The sequence below is a fragment of the Nerophis lumbriciformis genome, linkage group LG01 (genome assembly GCF_033978685.3).
Source record: "Nerophis lumbriciformis linkage group LG01, RoL_Nlum_v2.1, whole genome shotgun sequence".
Lineage (NCBI taxonomy): Eukaryota > Metazoa > Chordata > Actinopteri > Syngnathiformes > Syngnathidae > Nerophis > Nerophis lumbriciformis.
The window spans coordinates 66,242,501-66,266,302 of NC_084548.2; the positions used below are offsets into that span (position 1 = coordinate 66,242,501).

The 23,802-nt window shown below is 41.2% G+C and overlaps 1 protein-coding gene across 2 annotated transcripts; it reads right to left on the reverse strand.

The window, feature by feature from the left end:
- Positions 1 to 652: 652 nt before the first annotated feature.
- irak1 (interleukin-1 receptor-associated kinase 1) lies at positions 653 to 22,497 on the reverse strand. 2 transcript variants are annotated; one of them, XM_061924593.2, is made up of 13 exons: positions 22,164 to 22,497; positions 15,347 to 15,514; positions 15,138 to 15,281; positions 10,437 to 10,519; positions 10,195 to 10,374; positions 9,973 to 10,037; positions 9,795 to 9,906; positions 9,619 to 9,740; positions 9,359 to 9,560; positions 9,234 to 9,287; positions 9,073 to 9,160; positions 4,291 to 4,845; positions 653 to 4,227 (listed from the first exon to the last, which is right to left on the reverse strand). In XM_061924593.2, the coding sequence occupies exons 1-13, from the start codon at positions 22,273 to 22,275 to the stop codon at positions 4,139 to 4,141; spliced, it is 1,974 nt and encodes a 657-aa protein (XP_061780577.2). In that variant the 5' UTR covers positions 22,276 to 22,497; the 3' UTR covers positions 653 to 4,138. The 2 variants fall into 2 exon arrangements, with proteins under 2 accessions (XP_061780577.2, XP_061780559.2); XM_061924575.2 differs by having other exon boundaries at positions 10,195 to 10,389.
- Between the last annotated feature and the right edge of the window lie 1,305 nt (positions 22,498 to 23,802).

Here is a 23,802-nt window from a genome sequence, read left to right on the forward strand (position 1 = left end):
ACATTGTAACAGTAGAGGGCCGTTTGTAACAGTAAATAATTAACGAATTTGCCTATGAATTAAAATAATTATAACAATTTTTACGTAAAGAGTAAAAAAAAAAATGCCGATTTTACCACTGTTTTTTTACAGAAAAAAAACTGGCAGTTTACTTGCCAGTAAAATATTGTACCGTAAAATATACGGTGTTTTTTTAAATTATTATTATTATTTTTACAACATATTGCTGTAAATAGAAATACAGTACCGCTGTTTAATTTTATTTTGGCAACTCAGATGCCAGTGTTATACCATAATAAAATGTGGTACCATGAAATCATCAATCGTGGATTTTACAGTAAAACAAAAACAAACAAAAAACAACTGACAGCTCAGTCGACGGAGTTTTACTATAAAAAAACAAACATTGGTCCCCCCCCCCCACTTACAGTAGTAATATGCTGTAAAAAAAAAAAAAAAAAAAAAAAATCCCTAAATTTTACAGTAAAATCTATTGGTCATTTTTATAGTGTACAATTTGATTGATAACTTATATTTAGACTTAATATCTAAGTATTTATTTGGATTTTGACCAACAAAGTGAGATAATGTAATATTTGTTGCAATATTGGACACTATTTTTTACCCCTGTCAAACTAGAAAAAAAAACCTTTAGTAAGAAAATAAGAAAGTAGAGAAAGAAAATGCAAGGTATTTTATTGAAACATATTATTTCCAGGCTTATTTTTTTTTTTTTTTTTTATACATTAGTGTTTTTCAACCACTGTGCCGTGAGATATTGTCTATGGTGTGCTGTGGGAAATTATGCATTTGAAATTATTATGAAATTATTAATTAATCATTATGAAATTATTATTCACCTAATTGGTCCAAAAAATATTTTTTGCAAATCAAGAATAAGAATCTGCAAATAATGTGCCGTTACTTCGTGTCTGTGCTGTGTAAAACTCGGCACGGTAGCCAGGTATTGCCTCATCTAGTTATTTATTAGGGACCGAGTCCCTTTGGGACAGAGGACCCTATTGTATTTCTAGCATTTTATTATTATACCTCCACCTCTTTGAGCTGTAATTTGACCCCCTTAACATGCTTCAAAACTCACCAAATTGGACACACACATCAGGACTGGCGAATATTGCGATCTAATAAAAAAAACAACAACCCAAAACTCAAAATTTCGCTCTAGCGCCCCCTAGGAAGAAAACAGACAAAACTGCCTGTAACTCCCAGTAGGAATGTCGTAGAGACATGAAACCTCTATGTAGGTCTCACTTAGACCTATATTTCATACACTGACAACCCCCAGCAAAAATCAACAGGAAGTTTGCAATTCCCCCTTCAAAACAAAAGTTGTATAAAAGCAGTCACCTTTTTTCAAACATTATCTCCTCTGAGCGCGTTTGTCGTGTCGGCTTCAAATTAGCACAGGAGAGAGATTGAACCCTTCTGATTAAAAGTTGATGAAAGAGTTGTAATTACTGCTCCGGTTTGGATTTTATGAGCCCTCATAGTCGGTCCCATCCATCGCTGCTTGCAGCTTTAATTAATATTTAATACTCTATCTGTATTCACTTTAGATTTCTCTCCTTGATGTTGAAAGTGCCTTGACTTATGTGTGAATTATAAATGTATGTTTGTTGTTAAAAAAAAAACAAAAAAAAACTTGTAGAATATCACTAGACTCTTTTTATTCAAACACTACTAAACTAGACTGAAAACTGGCAATAAGTGTATATTTATTATCCCCCTCCTTTTGAAATACATTTGTAATTATTAGCTCAATGATTTAGCATTTTTATAAAAGTTTTCGATTGGGTGGGCGGATCGAGCCAACACCGATAATATCGATACCACCGCAACGCCAGTATCGAGTCGGTACTAACTGGATGAGATTTTTTGTTGTTGTTGTTCAAATGGTTGTAATTATATAATGTTTATAAACTAAAGATTTGAATAAGAGACACTAATAGTTTTTGCACTGTTTATTTTGTAATAACTGTATTATTTTGTTGATAGTGTTACATTGTCGTATTGGTTTGTTGTTAGATGAAAGTTTTATATTTTTTTCCTAAAATTGTCTACAAGAACAGACAAAATAATTTCAAGTAAAAATAATCGGCAAAAGTAGAGCAGTTTTGCCCATTTTTAGTCCCTCGGAGAATCCAAACTATCAACTTATTAAAAGACAACCTGAAGTCATTGTTTGGATTCTCAATATTACAGCGACTGACTAGTTTTCATTGTCCTGCTCCACAGTGACACCTGGTGGTTACAGGCCATCACTGCAGCTCACTTCACTACTTCAGTTGTTAATAAAATCACCTTTTCAGCATAAAACCAAATGGAAAAACTGGAAAAGATAAGCTTTATTATTATATAAACTAAATACTGTCTGTAACGAAAAATTGTGTTAGAAATAAAGTTTGCACTGAAAATAGCAGAACACAACAATTTAAAACGGTTTTGGCATTCCAGCACCTTAGTCCGTCAAAACTGGGAATTATTATTCAGTGTCAATCAGTATGATCCTAAATAATCAGTTTTCTGGAAAAGAGACAGGAAGTGAGACCATTGTGAGGTCATGGTGTAGTACCTAATCCGGTTCGGTTTTGGTCCCTATACATACAAAACCCAAAAACAGTGAAGTTGTCACGTTGTGTAAATGGTAAATAAAAACAGAATGCAATGATTTGCAAATCCTTTTCAACTTATATTCAATTTAATAGACTGCAAACACTGGAAAACTTTATCTTTTGTAAAAATTAGCTCATTTGGAATTTGATGCCTGCAACATGTTTAAAAAAAGCTGGCACAAGTGGCAAAAAAGACAGAGAGTTGAGTAATGCTCATCAAACACTTATTTGGAACATCCCACAGGTGAACGGGCTAATTGGGAACAGGTGGGTGCCATGATTGGGTATAAAAGCAGCTTCCATGAAATGCTCAGGATGGGGCGAGGGGTCACCACTTTGTCAACAAATGCCTGAGCAAATTGTCCAACAGTTTAAGAACAACATTTTTCAATGAGCTGTTGCAAGGAATTTAGGGATTTCCCCATCTACGGTCCGTAATATCATCAAAAGGTTCAGAGAATCTGGAGAAATCACTGCACGTAAGCGGCAAGCCCGTGACTTTCAATCCCTCAGGCGGTACTGCACCAAAAAGCGACATCAGTGTGTAAAGGATATCACCACATGGGCTCAGGAACACTTCAGAAACCCACTGTCAGTAACAACAGTTGGTCGCTACATCTGTAAGTGCAAGTTAAAACTCTACTATGCAAAGTGAAAGCCATTTATCAACAACACCCAGACACGCTTTGCTGGGCCTGAGCTCATCTAAGATGGACTGATGCAAGTTCTGTGGTCTGACGAGTCCAAATTGTTTTTGGAAACTATGGACGTTGTGTCCTCCGGACCAAAGAGAAAAATAACCATCCAGACTGTTTTAGGCGCAAAATGTAAAAGCCAGCATCTGTGATGGTATGGGGGTGTATTAGTGCCCAAGACATGGGTAACTTACACATCTGTAAAGGCACCATTAATGCTGAAAGGTACATACAGGTTTTGGAGCAACATATGTTGCCATCCAAGCAACGTTATCATGGACGCCCCTGCTTATTTCAGCAAGACAATGCCAAGCCACGTGTTACAACAGCGTGGCTTCGTAGTAAAAGAGGGCGGGTACTAGACTGGCCTGCCTGTAGTCCAGACCTGTCTCCCATTGAAAATGTGTGGCGCAATATGAAGCCTAAAATAGCAGAAGGGAGACTGTTGAACAACTTAAGCTGTACATCAAGCAAGAATGGGAAATAATTCCACTCCAAAAATGTGTCTCCTCAGTTCCCAAACGTTTACTGAGTGTTGTTAAAAAGGAAAGGCCATGTAACACAGTGGTAAAAATGCCCCTGTGATAACTTTTTTTGCAATGTGTTGCTTCCATTAAATTTTAAGTTCATGATTATTTGCAAAATAAGTTTCTCAGTGTGAACATTAAATATCTTGTCTTTGCAGTCTATTCAATTGAATATAAGTTGAAAAGGATTTGCAAATCATTGTATTCCGTTTTTATTTACCATTTACTCAACATGCCAACTTCACTGCTTTTGGGTTTTGTACATGTCCATCAGGTCTACTCATCAGCTGTCGGCAAGAAAATCCAGCTCGTCGCTCTCCTCTGGACACCTGGACGCCTTGCCAGGCTGCGCACCGTTTGGGGGAAAGCGACCTAAAACATGTGAAGACGAGATTGAGACACGAGGAGAAATGAATGACGCTGTGGTGGTCTCACCTGAGGACTGTTGACTCACTGACTGGAGCGACCCCGCGGGAGAGTAGCATTCTGCTCCGGTCTGCTCTATAGAACCTGGTCCCGGTACCACCCCTATCTGAGGGCTACTGGGCTGAAGGCTGGGTCCTGGACGGACATTGTCCTGAGAAGGCTTTCCAAACAAGGACTGGCTTAGACTGTGTTTCTGGTCTCTGGTGGGCGTGGACAACGTTTTGGAGGCAAACAGGTGGTATTGAGAGAAGCCTCGACTCTCGTCAGTTTCACACGGACCTTCAAACGAGGAGGAGAAAGAGGACGGAGGGGGAGGCAGGGAGGAGAGTGGCTTGTAGGTGTCCTCCAGTGGTCCCAGACTGGACAACTGCTGGCTCAGAACCTCCACACTGGAGTCTGACGAGGGCGCGGGACACGGGCGGTCGCTCTTGACCACCAGCTTGTGGATGTCCTGAAGTTTGTCAAGCACTTGCTTCATGTCCGGCCTCTTCCTCCACGACCTGTCCAGACACACGCAGGCCAGCGCCGCCATCTGCATGCTGCCGACCGGCTCTGTGGCGTCCCCTAATAATACAAACCCCGTTTCCATATGAGTTGGGAAATTGTGTTAGATGTAAATATAAACGGAATACAATGATTTGCAAATCCTTTTCAACCCATATTCAGTTAAATATGCTACAAAGACAACATGTTTTGTGTGCAAATAATAATTAACTTTAGAATTTGATGCCAGCAACACGTGACAAAGAAGTTGGGAAAGGTGGCGATAAATACTGATAAAGTTGAGGAATGCTCATTAAACACTTATTTGGAACATCCCACAGGTGAACAGGCAAATTGGGAACAGGTGGGTGCCATGATTGGGTATAAAAGTAGGTTCCATGAAATGCTCAGTCATTCACAAACAAGGATGGTGCGAGGGTCGCCATTTTGTCAACAATGCGTTAGCAAATTGTTTAAGAACAACATTTCTCAACCAGCTATTGCAAGGAATTTAGGGATTTCACCATCGACGGTCCGTAATATCATCAAAGGGTTCAGAGAATCTGGAGAAATCACTGCACGTAAGCAGCTAAGCCCGTGACCTTCGATCCCTCAGGCATTACTGCATCAACAAGCGACATCAGTGTGTAAAGGATATCACCACATGGGCTCAAGAACACTTCAGAAACCCACTGTCAGTAACTACAGTTGGTCGCTACATCTGTAAGTCCAAGTTAAAACTCTACTATGCAAAGTGAAAGCCATTTATCAACAACACCCAGAAAAGCCGTCGGCTTCGCTGGGCCTGAGCTCATCTAAGATGGACTGATACAAAGTGGACAAGTGTTCTGTGGTCTGACGAGTCCACATTTCAAATTGTTTTTGGAAACTGTGGACGTCGTGTCCTCCGGACCAAAGAGGAAAAGAACCACCCGGATTGTTATAGGCGCAAAGTTGAAAAGCCAGCATCTGTGATGGTATGGGGGTGTATTAGTGCCCAAGACATTGGTAACTTACACATCTGTGAAGGCACCATTAATGCTGAAAGGTACATACAGATTTTGGAGCAACATATGTTGCCATCCAAGCAACGTTACCATGGACGCCCCTGCTTATTTCAGCAAGACAATGCCAAGCCACGTGTTACATCAATGTGGCTTCATAGTAAAAGAGTGCGGGTACTAGACTGGCCTGCCTGTAGTCCAGACCTGTCTCCCATTGAAAATGTGTGGCGCATTATGAAGCCTAAAATACCACAACGGATACCCCCGGACTGTTGAACAACTTAAGCTGTACATCAAGCAAGAATGGGAAATAATTCCACCTGAGAAGCTTAAAAAATGTGTCTCCTCAGTTCCCAAACGTTTACTGAGTGTTGTTAAAAGGAAAGGCCATGTAACACAGTGGTGAACATGCCCTTTCCCAACTACTTTGGCACGTGTTGCAGCCATGAAATTCTAAGTTAATTATTATTTGCAAAAAAAAAAAGAAAAGTTTATGAGTTTGAACATCAAATATGTTGTCTTTGTAGTGCATTCAATTGAATATGGGTTGAAAAGGATTTGCAAATCATTGTATTCCGTTTATATTTACATCTAACACAATTTTCCAACTCATATGGAAACGGGGTTTGTAATAATGGATTATATTTATATAGCGCTTTTCTAGACACTCAAAGCGCTTCACAGAGAAGTGAGAACCCATCATTCATTCACACCGGCTGGTGGTAAGCTACTTTCATTGCCACAGCTGCCCTGGAGTAGACTGACGGAAGCGTGGCTCCCAGTTTAAGCCTACGGACCCTCCGACCACCACCTATCATTCATCATTCATTCACCAGTGTGAACGGCACTGGGGGCTAGGGTGAATGAAGTGTCCTGCCCAAGGACAAAACGCAGTGATTTGGATGTCAAGAGGCGGGGAGCGAACCTGCAACCCTCAGGTTTCTGGCACGGCCGCTCTACCCACTACGCCATGCCGCCCCTGCTGATCGCACACAGTGTGTCCGCTCAAATAGGCCCCGGATAACACAGAGGTGGCAAAACACGAGAGCTGCACAATTTTGAGACAAAACTTAATTGGGATTTTTCCGTACATAATTGCGATTTTTATATTTTATACATACAGTCGTGGTCAAAAGTTGACATACACTTGTAAAGAACCTAAAGTCATGGCTGTCTTGAGTTTCCAATAATTTCCACAACTCTTGATTTTTTGTGATAGAGTGATTGGAGCACATACTTGTTGGTCACAAAAAACATTCATGAAGTTTGGTTCTTTTATGAATTTATTATGGGTCTACTGAACATGTGAGCAAATCTGCTAGGTCAAAAGTATGATAATATGAAATCCGTGCTGCAGTCTGCAGGTGTACCTATTGTTGTGGCCCAGCGGCGGATTTCATATTTCATTCATTCACAACTCCTCCAACACGAACATTATTGTTTTTGCACTTTTGGCTTCTTATTAAATAACTTTTTTAAATAGATTCAATCTTGCACGTGGAAACTTTAAGTGTGGGCTTTAGTTGATATAACACTCCCGTCAGGGGGTGCATTCAACGCCGGGGGTGCATTATCCGGCACAACACCTGAAGATTTAGTGCTGCAAAGGGTTCTGGGTATTTGTTCTGTTGTGTTTATGTTGTGTTACTGTGCGGATGTTCTCCCAAAATGTGTTTGTCATTCTTGTTTGGTGTGGATTCACAGTGTGGCGCAGGGGTCACCAACGCAGTGTCCGCGGGCACCAGGTAGCCCGTAAGGAACAGATGAGTCGCCCGCTGGCCTGTTCTAAAAATAGCTCAAATAGCAGCACTTACCAGTGAGCTGCCTCTATTTTGTAAATTGTATTTATTTACTAGCAAGCTGGTCTCGCTTTTCTCAACATTTTTAATTCTAAGAGAGACAAAACTCAAATAGAATTTGAAAATCCAAGAAAATATTTTAAAGACTTGGTCTTCACTAACTGACAAAGAAACAGATAACAGATTTGGTGTCCAGTTCAAAGTGTGACATGATTTATTTAAAAATTTGAGAGTTGACTTTTGTATTTTACATGAGTTATTATTTGTACAAACATGGTGCAAAGTAATTCATGATTTGTTAAAAATGTTAGTGGCTAGCTAGTTAAAATGGGATATTGTGATTTCACAAGACTGTCTTAGAAGTGATCATTTGAAAATGTTCAATTTGAAAAATGTGCACTTAGAGAAAATATAAAAATAATGTGTTGCATATTTATATTTATCTGTTTCTATATATATTTATTGTGAGAAATCATTAAGATGAGCAGTGTTTCCACAAAGATAAATATCATTAATTATTAATAATAACATAGAGTTAAAGGTAAATTGAGCAAATCGGCTATTTCTGGCAATTTATTTAAGTGTGTATCAAACTGGTAGGCTTTCGCATTAATCAGTACCCAAGAAGTAGCTCTTGATTTCAAAAAGGTTGGTGACCCCTGGTGTGGCGTATATTTCTAACAATGTTAAAGTTGCTTATACTGCCACTCTCAGTGTAACCTGTATCGCTGTTGATGAAGTATGCGTTGCATTTCCGTGTGTGTGCGTACAGAAGCCGCTCATATCTTGTGACTGGGCGGGCACGTTGTTAGAAGGAATGAAAAGCGGACGTGACGTCAGCTCGTAAAGGACGTCAAAAGCAGAGCCTGTAAGGCACGCCCTCAAGACTGTGGAATACGATAAATTATGACTGATGAACACCTTCGTTCGATAATGAGGGTTGCCTCAGCTCAAAGCCTGAGCCCCGACATTAATGAAGAGATGGCAGGTATCTGGCTTGGGCACATCAGATTAGATCAGTGTGTTGCAAACTGAGCAGTTTAAAGTCCTGAATGGTTGGTTTATTCATTATTTTATTTTCAAATTTATTAGCCTGTGGAAAAAGTTAATGTTGATATTTACCTCAGAAGGCTGCAAATAGAAAAGAGGCATTCCATTTTTATTTAAATTGTATTTGATATGCCATTTGTATTTTTTAATTTTTATTATTATTATTTGAAACTCGATTTTGCATGTCACGATAAAGTTATATAGGCCTTGCTTGTTCAATATTCAATGCAAAACTTGTTTGGGTCCCTATTAAAGGTTAATTTGTTCAACCTTGGCCCTCGGCTTTGTTCAGTTTTAAATTTTGGCCCACTCTGTATTTGAGTTTGACACCCCTGGTCTAAACGCTTTTGATTGGCCAGGAGTCAAAGGGAAGATAAAAACTCCGCCTCTTGTGGGTATCGCACTAATTAAAACCCCGACGTCGATGAATGGTGCAGCCTTACAAAAACACTGACCTGCGATAAGCTGCCTGTCCAGTTGTTGTCTCCAAGCCGATTCAGAAAAAACAACCTGATCCCCCTGGATGTCCTGGACCAGGTCTTTCTGCAAGACCCACAGGAGATGTCAGTGAATGTGTTGTGTTTGTGTTGGCACACGTGCGTGAAGGAGTTCTAACCAGATACGTGTCATTCACCAGAGCTCGCCGACCAGTCAGGACCTCCAGCAGCACCTGCAGCACACCAACACGCATGAGGACTCACCGGTTTGGTCCCGGTCCCCAGTGGGGGCGGGGGCGCTCACCACTCCGAAGCTGTAGACGTCCACCGTGGTCCCCAGCTTTCCGTTCCTCACGTATTCCACGGGCAGGTACGCCTGCGTGCCTCTCAGCGTGGACGTGCGGCCCAGCGTCGTGGTCTTGGACGCCGGGCGCTGAGGGACGAAACGGGCCAAACCGAAGTCCGCCAGCTTGGCCACCATGTGGCGGTCCAACAGGATGTTGGAGCTGCAACAGGAAGTGGCATAAAAACTCGGTATCGCATCCAAGCGGGCAAAACAACAACCTTTTGACGTCTCCATGGATGACGGCGCTGTGTCCCTCTGGTGGGAAGTGGAGGAACTGCAGCGCTGCTGACGCTTCGACAACAACGCGGACCCTCTCGGACCAGGGGAGGGCGCCGGACACCTAAACACAGTGTCAGTGTGTGTGTGCGCGCCAGACAATGTGTGTGTGTATTACATTATGCAGCTGGTCCTCCAGGGATCGGTTCTCCATATAGCTGTAGATGAGACAAAAACCTTCTGGTCCCTCACAGAAACCCAGCAGGTCCACAATGTTCCGGTGTCTATACCTAGAGGAGGGGTTAAAAACGTGGATGGAGGAGAAAACCAAGTTGTAGAGGCGTGAGGTTTCTCACTTGGAGAGTTTTTCCACTTCAGTGTCGAAGCTCTCCTTCAGCACGGCAAAGTCCAGGAGACAGTCCTGCGGAGAGCCGCGGTCTCATCAAACTTTGTGTTGGACTTGTCTTACATTAGCTGCGGCGCTAGCGCCGAAACAAACTGACTGACCAATCAGATACGAAAAGAAACGTATTCTGGCCCCGCCCCCAAATCAGACTCATGCGACGGGATTGGCTGACCTCTTTGAGCCGCTTGACTGCACAGTCGGTGTTCCTCATGGACGCTCTGTACACGTTTCCAAAGCCGCCCTCGCCGACCTGCAAGGCAGGAGAGAAGCCCTCCGTCCCAGCATGCACCTCTTCATACGACCAGCGCATCACACCGCAGCCGCCGTCGCCGATCGCTGCCACAGGAGGGGCCTGGAGAGGCAACATCTGACTTTAATGAGTGTCGACAGAGACACGTCTGATGTTACATTTACCTGGGGGGATCCAGGTCTTTCGGACTGTAAACTGAAAGGAGGTGGGTCAGGTCTGGGTAGGGTCCCTCCTCCTCCTTTATCTACTAATTGAACGCAACACATTTCAATAACATGATTCTTTTTCCTGCTTTGTGCTTAGTTCAAGTGTCAGTAATAATTGTAAGACAGTCCAGTGTCAGTGCCTTGTTCAAGTGTTTGTAATAACGATAGGACAGTCCAGTGTTTGTGTTTAGTTCAAGTGTCTGTCATAACAGTAGGAGAGTCCAGTGTCAGTGCCCTGTTCAAGTGTTTGTAATAACGATAGGACAGTCCAGTGTTTGTGTTATTTCAAGTGTTGGTAATAATAGTAAGACAGTCCAGTGTTTGTGTTTAGTTCAAGTGTTGGTATTAATAGTAAGACAGTCCAGTGTCAGTGACTCGTTCAAGTGTCAGTAATAATAGTAAGACAGTCCAGTGTCAGTGCCTAGTTCAAGTGTTTGTAATAACGATAAGACAGTCCAGTGTTCATGTTTAGTTCAAGTGTCAGTAATAATTGTAAGACAGTCCGGTGTCAGTGCCTTGTTCAAGTGTTTGTAATAACGACAGGACATCCCAGTGTTTGTGTTTAGTTCAAGTGTCTGTCATAACAGTAGAGCAGTCCAGTGTCAGTGCCTTGTTCAAGTGTTTGTAATAACGATAGGACAGTCCAGTGTTTGTGCTTAGATTAAGTGTCTGTCATAACGATAGGACAGTCCAGTGTTCGTGTTTAGTTCAAGTGTCAGTAATAATAGTAAGACAGTCCAGTGTCAGTGCCTTGTTCAAGTGTTTGTAATAACGATAGGACAGTCCAGTGTTTGTGTTTAGTTCAAGTGTTGGTATTAATAGTAAGACAGTCCAGTGTCAGTGACTCGTTCAAGTGTCAGTAATAATAGTAAGACAGTCCAGTGTCAGTGCCTAGTTCAATGTTTGTAATAACGATAGGACATACCAGTGTTTGTGTTTAGTTCAAGTGTCTGTTATAACAGTAGAGCAGTCCAGTGTCAGTGCCTAGTTCAAGTGTTTGTAATAACGATAAGACAGTCCAGTGTTCATGTTTAGTTCAAGTGTCAGTAATAATTGTAAGACAGTCCGGTGTCAGTGCCTTGTTCAAGTGTTTGTAATAACGATAGGACATCCCAGTGTTTGTGTTTAGTTCAAGTGTCTGTTATAACAGTAGAGCAGCCCAGTGTCAGTGCCTAGTTCAAGTGTTTGTAATAACGATAGGACAGTCCAGTGTTTGTGCTTAGTTTAAGTCTGTCATAACAGTAGAGCAGTCCAGTGTCAGTGCCTAGTTCAAGTGTTTGTAATAACGATAGGACAGTCCAGTGTTTGTGCTTAGTTCAAGTGTCAGTAATAATAGTAAGTCAGTCCAGTGTCAGTGCCTTGTTCAAGTGTTTGTAATAACGATAGGACAGTCCAGGGTTTGTGCTTAGTTTAAGTGTCTGTCATAACAGTAGGACAGCCCAGTGTCAGTGCCTAGTTCAAGTGTTTGTAATAACGATAGGACAGTCCAGTGTTTGTGCTTAGTTTAAGTCTGTCATAACAGTAGAGCAGTCCAGTGTCAGTGCCTAGTTCAAGTTTGTAATAACGATAGGACAGTCCAGTGTTTGTGCTTAGTTCAAGTGTCAGTAATAATAGTAAGACAGTCCAGTGTCAGTGCCTTGTTCAAGTGTTTGTAATAACGATAGGACATACCAGTGTTTGTGTTTAGTTCAAGTGTCTGTCATAACGATAGGACAGTCCAGTGTTCGTGTTTAGTTCAAGTGTCAGTAATAATAGTAAGACAGTCCAGTGTTCGTGTTTAGTTCAAGTGTCAGTAGTAATAGTAAGACAGTCCAGTGTCAGTGACTAGTTCAAATGTTTGTAATACCGATAGGACAGTCCAGTGTTTGTGTTTAGTTCAAGTGTCAGTAATAATAGTAAGACAGTCCAGTGTCAGTGCCTAGTTCAAGTGTTTGTAATAACGATAGGACAGTCCAGTGTTTGTGCTTAGTTCAAGTGTCAGTAATAATAGTAAGACAGTCCAGTGTCAGGGCCTGGTTCAAATGTTTGTAATAACGCTAGGACAGTCCAGTGTTTATGTTTAGTTCAAGTGTCAGTAATGATAGTAAGACAATACAGTGTCCATGGTTAGTTCAAGCGTCTACAACAATAGTAGGACTGTCGAGCGTCTGTGGTTAGTTCAAGTGTCTGAAATAATATTAGGACAGGTAGAGTGTATGGTTAGTTAAAGTGTCCATAAAATAAACAGCATGGCAGTCCAGTGTCTCAGGTTACTTCAAATGTCTGTCATCACAGTAAGACAATCCAGAGTTGGTGCTTGGTTCAATTGTCAATAACAACAATAGGACAGTGCAGTGTCCGTGACTAGTTCAAGTGTTTCGTAATAACGGTAGGAGAGTCCAGTGTTTGTGGTTAATTTAAGTGTGTATCATAACAGTAGAGCAGTCCAGTGTCAGTGCCTAGTTCAAGTGTTTGTAATAACACTAGTGTTTGTGTTTAGTTCAAGTGTCAGTAATAACAGTAAGACAGTCCAGTGTCCATGGTTAGTTTAAGTGTCTGTAACAATAGTAGGATTGTCCAGTGTCTGTGGTTAATTCAAGTGTCTGTAATAATAGTAGGAAAGGGAGTTTATGGTTAGTTCAAGTGTCTATCAAAACAGCATGACAGTCCAGTGTCTGTGGTTAGTTCAAGTGTCTGTAATAAAGGTGGGACAATCCAGGGTTCATGGTTAGTTCAAGTATTTGTAATGATAGTAGCACAGGCAGAGTTTATGGTTAAAGTGTTCGTAATAACAGCATGACAGTCCAGTGTCTGTGGTTAGTCCAAGTGTATGCCATAACAGTCGGACAGTCCAGTGTTCATGGTTAGTTTAAGAGTCTATACTAAAAGTAGGACAGTCCAGTGTCTGTGGTTAGTTCAAGTGTTTGTCGCAAATGTAGGACAGTCATGTGATTGTTTTCTTTAGTTCAAGTGTCTATAATATTATTTGGACAGTCCGGGGTATGTGGTTAATTCAAGTGTCTGTGTAAAAGTAGGACAGTCCAGTGTCACAGGCTAGTTCAAGTATCTGTCATAACAGTAGGACAGTCCAGTGTTCATTGTTAGTTTAGGTGTCTGTAGTAATAGCAGGACAGGTCATTTAAATGTACATAATAACAGTAGAAAAGTCCAGTAATTATGGTTAGTTCAAGTGTCTGTAATAAAAGTAGGACTGGCTGTTTATGGTTAGTTGAAGCATCCATAATAAGAGTAGGACAGTTCAGTGTCTGTGGTTAGTTCAAGTGTTTGTCGTAAAAGTAGGACAGTTCAATAGCTGAAGTTAGTACAAGTGTCCGTCGTAAAAGTAGGAGAGTTCAGTGTCTCTTGTTAGTTCAAGCGTCTGTAATAATAGTAGGGTCTGTAATAATAGTAGGACAGTCTGGTAGCTGTGGTTACTTTAAGTGTCTGTCGTAAAAGTAGGACAGTCCAGTGTCTGTGGTCAGTTCAAGTGTTTGTCGCAAAAGTAGGACAGTCATGTGATTGTTTTTTAGTTCAAGTGTCTGTAATATTAGTTCGACAATCCGGGGTATGTGGTTAGTTCAATTGTGCGTGTAAATGTAGGACAGTCCAGTGTCACAGGCTACCGGTAGTTCAAGTGTCTGTCATAACAGCAGGACAGTCCAGTGTACATTGTTAGTTTAAGTGTCTTTAGTAATAGCAGGACAGGTAATGTAAGTGTGTATAATAACAGTAGAAAGGTCCAGTAATTATTGTTAGTTCAAGTATCTGTAATAAAAGTAGGACACTTTTATTACATGGTTAGTTGAAGCATCCATAATAAGAGTAGGAAAGTTCAGTGTCTGTGGTTAGTTCAAGTGTTTGTCGTAAAAGTAGGACAGTTCAATAGCTGAAGTTAGTACAAGTGTCTGTCGTAAAAGTAGGAGAGTTCAGTGTCTCTTGTTAGTTCAAGTGTCTGTAATAATAGTAGGACAGTCTGGTAGATGTGGTTAGTGTCTGTCTTAAAAGTAGGACAGTCCAGTGTCTGTGGTTAGTTCAAGTGTTTGTCGCAAAAGTAGGACAGTCATGTGAATGTTTTTTAGTTCAAGTGTCTGTAATATTAGTTGGACAGTCCGGGGTATGTGGTTAGTTCAAGTGTCTGTCATAACAGTGTTAATTTTTAGTGTCTGTAGTAATAGCAGGGCAGGTAATTTAAGTGTGCATTATAATAGTAGAACAGTCCAGTAATTATGGTTAATTCAAGTGTCTGTAATAAAAGTAGGACAGGTCGTTTATGGTTGGTTGAAGCATTGATAATAAGAGTAGGACAGTTCAGTGTCTGTGGTTAGTTCAAGTGTCTGTCGTAAAAATAGGAAAGTTCAGTGTTTCTTGTTAGTTAAAGTGTCTGTAATAATAGTAGGGTCTGTAATAGTAGGACAGTCTGATAGATGTGGTTACTTTAAGTGTCTGTCGCAAAAGTAGGACAGTCATGCGATTGTTGTTAGTTCAAGTGTCTGTGTAAAAGTAGGACAGTCCAGTGTCAGAGGCTAGTTCAAGTGTCTGTCATAACAGTAGGATAGTCCAGTGTTACTTTAAGTGTCTGTCGTAAAAGTAGGGCAGTTCAGTGTCTAAGGTTGGTTCAAGTGTCTGTAATAATATCCGGACAGTTCAGTGTTGGTACTGATTTCAAAAGTAAAATGATACCTTTATTGCCGATCACGTGAGTGGTCAGTGTGGGCGGGGCCACCACGAATTTGGGGGGCGGGTCAAAGGCACAGAAGGCATCAGGAGGCCGAAAAGGAGCAGCTGGAGGAGCAACAGGAGCCGGTGGTGACAAGCTGGACGCCCCTAAAGAATGACATTACATATTGAACATTTGAGTAGTCCAGAGTTCAGAGGGTCGGTGAACCCACAGCCAAGGATGATGTCTCTGGGGCGGAGAAGCTGGAGATGCTCCAGCAGGTCCAGCAGGTCCCCAACGAGGCCATTCCTGTTCATCCAATGGCTCATCACATAGTCGGTCCGCCTCTCTTTCCTCTCAGCCAATCGCACGCTGAGTTGGTCTTGCAGGACCTCAGAGGCTGCAATAGAAAGTGAATTCATTCAAAAATAAGTGAAATAGTTCCAGCGCTCGAATGTAACCGCGGCAACCACGGCAAGTGCCGCGACCGCCTTCGTCATTTTCCGTAATGCCCCAAAAAATTGACCAACATTTGCGGCAAGAACATGCCGTGACCGCCCTTGTCTTTTTACTTGTTAATGGACGAGGGATGTAACGGTAAACGGTATAATGATAATTTGCGATAATTCCCGATGGTTAGTAATACCGTTACATTTTTTAATTACAGAAAAACCGTCATTTAATCCATCTAAACACTGCTGTGTTTAGATGGAGACCGGTGTGGACAATATTGTCCCCACACTAAAAGTATACAGCCAAGGAGAAAACTATTTGATGTTTTGCGTGTGTCTGAACTAACTTGTTTATAAAGTCTTTAGTTTGTTTACTGGGATGCTCACTCCTCCTTTATTTTAACTGCTAACTGTATCAGTGTTCAAATAATATCAATACTAGCTAAAATGTTTAGTCATCTCATCGAATCGAACGCAGGCGGTGAAGATTGTTTATTCGATTTGAGAGAACAAAGCTTGTTTATTAGACTTCATCTTCATTAGCCAAACTGCTTTGTGTTTTATTTTGATATCAAAAAGTAAACACCACGTTTTTTTCATGTCACTAAGGTATTACATCAAAAAACATTCATGTGACACATCATTTTGTTAATGTTTTATTGTGTATTGGTGCTTGGTTCAATTGTCGATAACAACAATAGGACAGTGCCGTGTCCGTGACTAGTTCAAGTGTTCGTAATAACGGTAGGAGAGTCCAGTGTTTGCGGTTAATTTAAGTGTGTGTCATAACAGTAGAGCAGTCCAGTGTCTGTGCCTAGTTCAAGTGTTTGTAATAACACTAGGACAGTCCAGTGTTTGTGTTTAGTTCAAGTGTCAGTAATGATATTAAGACAGTACAGTGTCCAAGGTTAGCTCAAGCGTCTGCAACAATAGTAGGACTGTCCAGCGTCTGTGGTTAGTTCAAGTGCCTGAAATAATATTAGGCCAGGTAGAGTGTGTGGTTAGTTAAAGTGTCCATAAAATAAACAGCATGACAGTCCAGTGTCTCTGGTTACTTCAAATGTCTGTCATCACAGTAGGACAATCCAGAGTTGGTGCTTGGTTCAATTGTCGATAACAACAATTGGACAGTGCAGTGTCCGTGACTAGTTCAAGTGTTCGTAATAACGGTAGGAGAGTCCAGTGTTTGTGGTTAATTTAAGTGTGTGTCATAACAGTAGAGCAGTCCAGTGTCAGTGCCTAGTTCAAGTGTTTGTAATAACACTAGGACAGTCCAGTGTTTGTGTTTAGTTCAAGTGTCAGTAATGATAGTAAGACAGTACAGTGTCCAAGGTTAGCTCAAGCGTCTGCAACAATAGTAGGACTGTCCAGCGTCTGTGGTTAGTTCAAGTGCCTGAAATAATATTAGGACAGGTAGAGTGTGTGGTTAGTTAAAGTATCCATAAAATAAACAGCATGACAGTCCAGTGTCTCTGGTTACTTCAAATGTCTGTCATCACAGTAGGACAATCCAGAGTTTGTGCTTGGTTCAATTGTCGATAACGACAATAGGACAGTGCAGTGTTCGTGACTAGTTCAATTGTTTCGTAATAACGGTAGGACAGTCCAGTGTTTGCGGTTAATTTAAGTGTGTGTCATAACAGTAGAGCGGTCCAGTGTCAGTGCCTAGTTCAGTGTTTGTAATAACACTAGGACAGTCCAGTGTTTGTGTTTAGTTCAAGTGTCAGTAATGATAGTAAGACAGTACAGTGTCCAAGGTTGGCTCAAGCGTCTGCAACAATAGTAGGACTGTCCAGTGTCTGTGGTTAGTTCAAGTGCCGTAAATGATATTAGGACAGGTAGAGTGTATGGTTAGTTAAAGTGTCCATAAAATAAACAGCATGACAGTCCAGTGTCTCTGGTTACTTCAAATGTCTGTCGTTACAGTAGGACAATCCAGAGTTGGTGCTTGGTTCAATTGTCGATAACAACAATTGGACAGTGCAGTGTCAGTGCCTAGTTCAAGTGTTTGTAATAACGCTAGGACAGTCCAGTGTTTGTGTTTAGTTCGAGTGTCAGTAATGATAGTAAGACAGTCCAGTGTCCATGGTTAGTTCAAGCGTCTGCAACAATAGTATGACTGTCGAGCGTCTGTGGTTAGTTCAAGTGCCTGAAATAATATTAGGACAGGTAGAGTGTATGGTTAGTTAAAGTGGCCATAAACTAAACAGCATGACAGTCCAGTGTCTCTGGTTACTTCAAATGTCTGTCATCACAGTAGGACAATCCAGAGTTGCTGCTTGGTTCAATTGTCGATAACAACAATAGGACAGTGCCTTGTCCGTGACTAGTTCAAGTGTTCGTAATAACGGTAGGACAGTCCAGTGTTTGTGGTTAATTTAAGCGTGTGTCATAACAGTAGAGCGGTCCAGTGTCAGTGCCTAGTTCAAGTGTTTGTAATAACACTAGGACAGTCCAGTGTTTGTGTTTAGTTCAAGTGTCAGTAATGATAGTAAGACAGTACAGTGTCCAAGGTTAGCTCAAGCGTCTGCAACAATAGTAGGACTGTCCAGCGTCTGTGGTTAGTTCAAGTGCCTGAAATAATATTAGGACAGGTAGAGTGTATGGTTAGTTAAAGTGTCCATAAAATAAACAGCATGGCAGTCCAGTGTCTCTGGTTACTTTAAATGTCTGTCATCACAGTAGGACAATCCAGAGTTGGTGCTTGGTTCAATTGTCGATAACAACAATAGGACAGTGCAGTGTCCGTGACTAGTTCAAGTGTTCGTAATAACGGTAGGAGAGTCCAGTGTTTGTGGTTAATTTAAGTGTGTGTCATAACAGTAGAGCGGTCCAGTGTCAGTGCCGAGTTCAAGTGTTTGTAATAACACTAGGACAGTCCAGTGTTTGTGTTTAGTTCAAGTGTCAGTAATGATAGTAAGACAGTACAGTGTCCAAGGTTAGCTCAAGCGTCTGCAACAATCGTATGACTGTCCAGTGTCTGTGGTTAGTTCAAGTGCCTGAAATAATATTAGGACAGGTAGAGTGTATGGTTAGTTAAAGTGTCCATAAAATAAACAGCATGGCAGTCCAGTGTCTCTGGTTACTTTAAATGTCTGTCATCACAGTAGGACAATCCAGAGTTTGTGCTTGGTTCAATTGTCGATAACGACAATAGGACAGTGCAGTGTTCGTGACTAGTTCAAGTGTTTCGTAATAACGGTAGGACAGTCCAGTGTTTGCGGTTAATTTAAGTGTGTGTCATAACAGTAGAGCGGTCCAGTGTCAGTGCCTAGTTCAGTGTTTGTAATAACACTAGGACAGTCCAGTGTTTGTGTTTAGTTCAAGTGTCAGTAATGATAGTAAGACAGTACAGTGTCCAAGGTTGGCTCAAGCGTCTGCAACAATAGTAGGACTGTCCAGTGTCTGTTGTTAGTTCAAGTGCCGGAAATGATATTAGGACAGGTAGAGTGTATGGTTAGTTAAAGTGTCCATAAAATAAACAGCATGACAGTCCAGTGTCTCTGGTTACTTCAAATGTCTGTCGTTACAGTAGGACAATCCAGAGTTGGTGCTTGGTTCAATTGTCGATAACAACAATTGGACAGTGCAGTGTCAGTGCCTAGTTCAAGTGTTTGTAATAACGCTAGGACAGTCCAGTGTTTGTGTTTAGTTCGAGTGTCAGTAATGATAGTAAGACAGTCCAGTGTCCGTGGTTAGTTCAAGCGTCTGCAACAATAGTATGACTGTCGAGCGTCTGTGGTTAGTTCAAGTGCCTGAAATAATATTAGGACAGGTAGAGTGTATGGTTAGTTAAAGTGGCCATAAACTAAACAGCATGACAGTCCAGTGTCTCTGGTTACTTCAAATGTCTGTCATCACAGTAGGACAATCCAGAGTTGCTGCTTGGTTCAATTGTCGATAACAACAATAGGACAGTGCCTTGTCCGTGACTAGTTCAAGTGTTCGTAATAACGGTAGGACAGTCCAGTGTTTGTGGTTAATTTAAGCGTGTGTCATAACAGTAGAGCGGTCCAGTGTCAGTGCCTAGTTCAAGTGTTTGTAATAACACTAGGACAGTCCAGTGTTTGTGTTTAGTTCAAGTGTCAGTAATGATAGTAAGACAGTACAGTGTCCAAGGTTAGCTCAAGCGTCTGCAACAATAGTAGGACTGTCCAGCGTCTGTGGTTAGTTCAAGTGCCTGAAATAATATTAGGACAGGTAGAGTGTATGGTTAGTTAAAGTGTCCATAAAATAAACAGCATGGCAGTCCAGTGTCTCTGGTTACTTTAAATGTCTGTCATCACAGTAGGACAATCCAGAGTTGGTGCTTGGTTCAATTGTCGATAACAACAATAGGACAGTGCAGTGTCCGTGACTAGTTCAAGTGTTCGTAATAACGGTAGGAGAGTCCAGTGTTTGTGGTTAATTTAAGTGTGTGTCATAACAGTAGAGCGGTCCAGTGTCAGTGCCGAGTTCAAGTGTTTGTAATAACACTAGGACAGTCCAGTGTTTGTGTTTAGTTCAAGTGTCAGTAATGATAGTAAGACAGTACAGTGTCCAAGGTTAGCTCAAGCGTCTGCAACAATCGTATGACTGTCCAGTGTCTGTGGTTAGTTCAAGTGCCTGAAATAATATTAGGACAGGAAGAGTGTATGGTTAGTTAAAGTGTCCATAAAATAAACAGCATGGCAGTCCAGTGTCTCTGGTTACTTCAAATGTCTGTCATCACAGTAGGACAAACCAGTTGTCGATAACAACAATCGGACAGTGTCACGTCCGTGACTAGTTCAAGTGTTCGTAATAACGGTAGGAGACTCCAGTGTTTGTGGTTAATTTAAGTGTGTGTCATAACAGTAGAGCAGTCCAGTGTCAGGGGATATTATTTAATTTTATAAAATCCCATGAGGAGCAGGGAAACCTGGGAAACAGGCTTGTAAGGATGATATAGACTCTGTGTTTTTATCTCCTGCCTGGAAAGAAAATGTTTGCCATGGTGCCCTAAAATATGAGCCCTCCTTCAAGCGATAACAACAATAGGACAGTGCCGTGTCCGTGACTAGTTCAAGTGTTCGTAATAACGGTAGGAGACTCCAATGTTTGTGGTTAATTTAAGTGTGTGTCATAACAGTAGAGCAGTTCAGTGTCAGGGGATATTATTCAATTTTATAAAATCCCCTGAGGAGCAGGGAAACCTGCGAAAAAGGCTTGTAGGGATGATATAGACTTTGTGTTTTTATGTCCTGCCTGGAAAGAAAATGTTTGCCATGGTGCCCTAAAATATGAGCCCTCCTTTAAGCGATAACAACAATAGGACAGTGGCGTGTCCATGACTAGTTCAAGTGTTCGTAATAACGGTAGGAGACTCCAGTGTTTGTGGTTAATTTAAGTGTGTGTCATAACAGCAGAGCAGTTCAGTGTCAGGGGATATTATTCAATTTTATAAAATCCCCTGAGGAGCAGGGAAACCTGCGAAAAAGGCTTGTAGGGATGATATAGACTCTGTGTTTTTATCTCCTGCCTGGAAAGAAAATAATGTTTGCCTTGGTGCCCTAAAATATGAGCCCTCCTTAAAGCGATAACAACAATAGGACAGTGCCGTGTCCGTGACTAGTTCAAGTGTTCGTAATAACGGTAGGAGACTCCAGTGTTTGTGGTTAATTTAAGTGTGTGTCATAACAGTAGAGCAGTCCAGTGTCAGGGGATATTATTTAATTTTATAAAATCCCCTGAGGAGCAGGGAAACCTGCGAAAAAGGCTTGTAGGGATGATATAGACTCTGTGTTTTTATATCCTGCCTGGAAAGAAAATAATGTTTGCCTTGGTGCCCTAAAATATGAGCCCTCCTTAAAGCGATAACAACAATAATACAGTGGCTGTCCGTGACTAATTCAAGTGTTCGTAATAACGGTAGGAGACTCCAGTGTTTGTGGTTAATTTAAGTGTGTGTCATAACAGTAGAGCAGTTCAGTGTCAGGGGATATTATTCAATTTTATAAAATCCCCTGAGGAGCAGGGAAACCTGCGAAAAAGGCTTGTAGGGATGATATAGACTTTGTGTTTTTATGTCCTGCCTGGAAAGAAAATGTTTGCCATGGTGCCCTAAAATATGAGCCCTCCTTTAAGCGATAACAACAATAGGACAGTGCCGTGTCCGTGACTAGTTCAAGTGTTCGTAATAACGGTAGGAGACTCCAGTGTTTGTGGTTAATTTAAGTGTGTGTCATAACAGTAGAGCAGTCCAGTGTCAGGGGATATTATTTAATTTTATAAAATCCCCTGAGGAGCAGGGAAACCTGCGAAAAAGGCCTGTAGAGATGATATAGACTCTGTGTTTTTATATCCTGCCTGGAAAGAAAATAATGTTTGCCTTGGTGCCCTAAAATATGAGCCCTCCTTTAAGGCAACACTTGCCTTGACCTTAAAAAGTTAAAATTCGAGGCCTATAGTTCATATATATCATATCATATATTACACAATGTCTACATAATTATAGTAATTCATTTAAACAACAACAAAAACTATTCCAACGCAACTTAATGATGTAAACGAAAGAAAGGTGGGAGGGAGAATCCCTCCCAGTTTCAAGTTAGCACTTTTAGTCTGGTTCTGGCTCACCGAAGCGGGTCCAGTCCAAGTCTGACAGGCCATCCATGACCCGGCAGAACTCCAAGTGAACCGGAGCCGGCAGCTGGTACAAAAACTGTCCTCGGACGTCTCCTCGGGACATGTTGTTTCAAGTCTGAATGGAAGTTCCCTGGGACGAGCTAGCAGGCTAACAGGCTAACGGCCACATGGGGCGAGCAGCACCGGCAGAACCGCACACGTCCGGACCTGGATCGCTCCGGCTCATTGGTGCTGCCCTGGCCCAGACCCGCAACATTCGAGGAGTGCAAAAAGTTGCTAAAAGCTGGGCTACTTCCGGACACGGTGTTTACCGGGGGTGGGCGGGTGGATATCGGCACCAAATGTAGTATCAGTGTTGGATCGATACCAGTATGATGTGGGTAATCATTTAGTTCTCGTCACTTCACTTTTACATTAATCTGAGTTTTTTTTTGCTGTCCATATTTGTACATTTTACATTGTTGGTATATTATATACTATACGTATATTTTGTGTGGGGAATTTGGGGAACATTTACGGTGATATGGGGATTAATGTGTGTATTTTTACAGTATACAGTTAATCAATTCATGGTAAGTGTTTGTAATAATGATAGGATAATCCAGTGTTTGTGCTTAGTTTAAGTGTCCGTCGTAACAGTAGGGCAGCCCAGTGTCAGTGCCTAGTTCAAGTGATTGTAATAACGATAGAACAGTCCAGTGTTTGTGTTTAGATCAAGTGTCAGTATAATAGTAAGACAGTCCAGTGTCAGTGCCTAGTTCAAATGTGTGTAATAACAATAGGACAATCAAGTGTTTGTGCGTAGTTCAAGTGTCAGTAATAATAGTAGCACAGTCCAGTGTTTGTGTTTAGTTCAAGTGTCAGTATTAATAGTAAGACAGTCCAGTGTCAGTGACTAGTTCAAATGTTTGTAATAACGATAGGACAGTCCAGTGTTTGTGTTTAGTTCACGTGTCAGTAATAATAGTAAGACAGTCCAGTGTCAGTGACTAGTTCAAATGTTTGTAATAACGATAGGACAGTCCAGTGTTTGTGTTTAGTTCACGTGTCAGTAATAATAGTATAGTGTCAGTGTCAGTAATAATAGTAGGACAGTCCAGTGTTTGTGTTTAGTTCAAATGTCAGTATTAATAGTAAGACAGTCCCGTGTCAGTGACTCGTTCAAATGTTTGTAATAACGATAGGACAGTCCAGTGTTTGTGTTTAGTTCAAGTGTCAGTATAATAGTAAGACAGTCCAGAGTCAGTGCCTAGTTCAAATGTGTGTAATAACAATAGGACAATTAATGTTTGTGCTTAGTTCAAGTGTCAGTAATAATAGTAGGACAGTCCAGTGTTTAGTTCAAGTGTCAGTATTAATAGTAAGACAGTACAGTGTCAGTGACTAGTTGAAATGTTTGTAATAATGATAGGACAGTCCAGTGTTTGTGTTTAGTTCACGTGTCAGTAATAATAGTATAGTGTCAGTGTCAGTAATAATAGTAGGACAGTCCAGTGTTTGTGTTTAGTTCAAGTGTCAGTATTAATAGTAAGACAGTCCCGTGTCAGTGACTCGTTCAAATGTTTGTAATAATGATAGGACAGTCCAGTGTTTGTGTTTAGTTCAAGTGTCAGTATAATAGTAAGACTGT

Bases quoted from the DNA above. Each gene is read 5' to 3' on its own strand.
- irak1 (XM_061924575.2), bottom strand. From the start codon at position 22,275: ATGTCCCGAGGAGACGTCCGAGGACAGTTTTTGTACCAGCTGCCGGCT. The intron at 9,741-9,794 runs GTAATACACACA...CACTGTGTTTAG, and splicing joins TGGAGGACCAGCTGCATAAT to GTGTCCGGCGCCCTCCCCTG. The intron at 9,561-9,618 runs GTTGTTGTTTTG...TTCCTGTTGCAG, and splicing joins ATCCATGGAGACGTCAAAAG to CTCCAACATCCTGTTGGACC.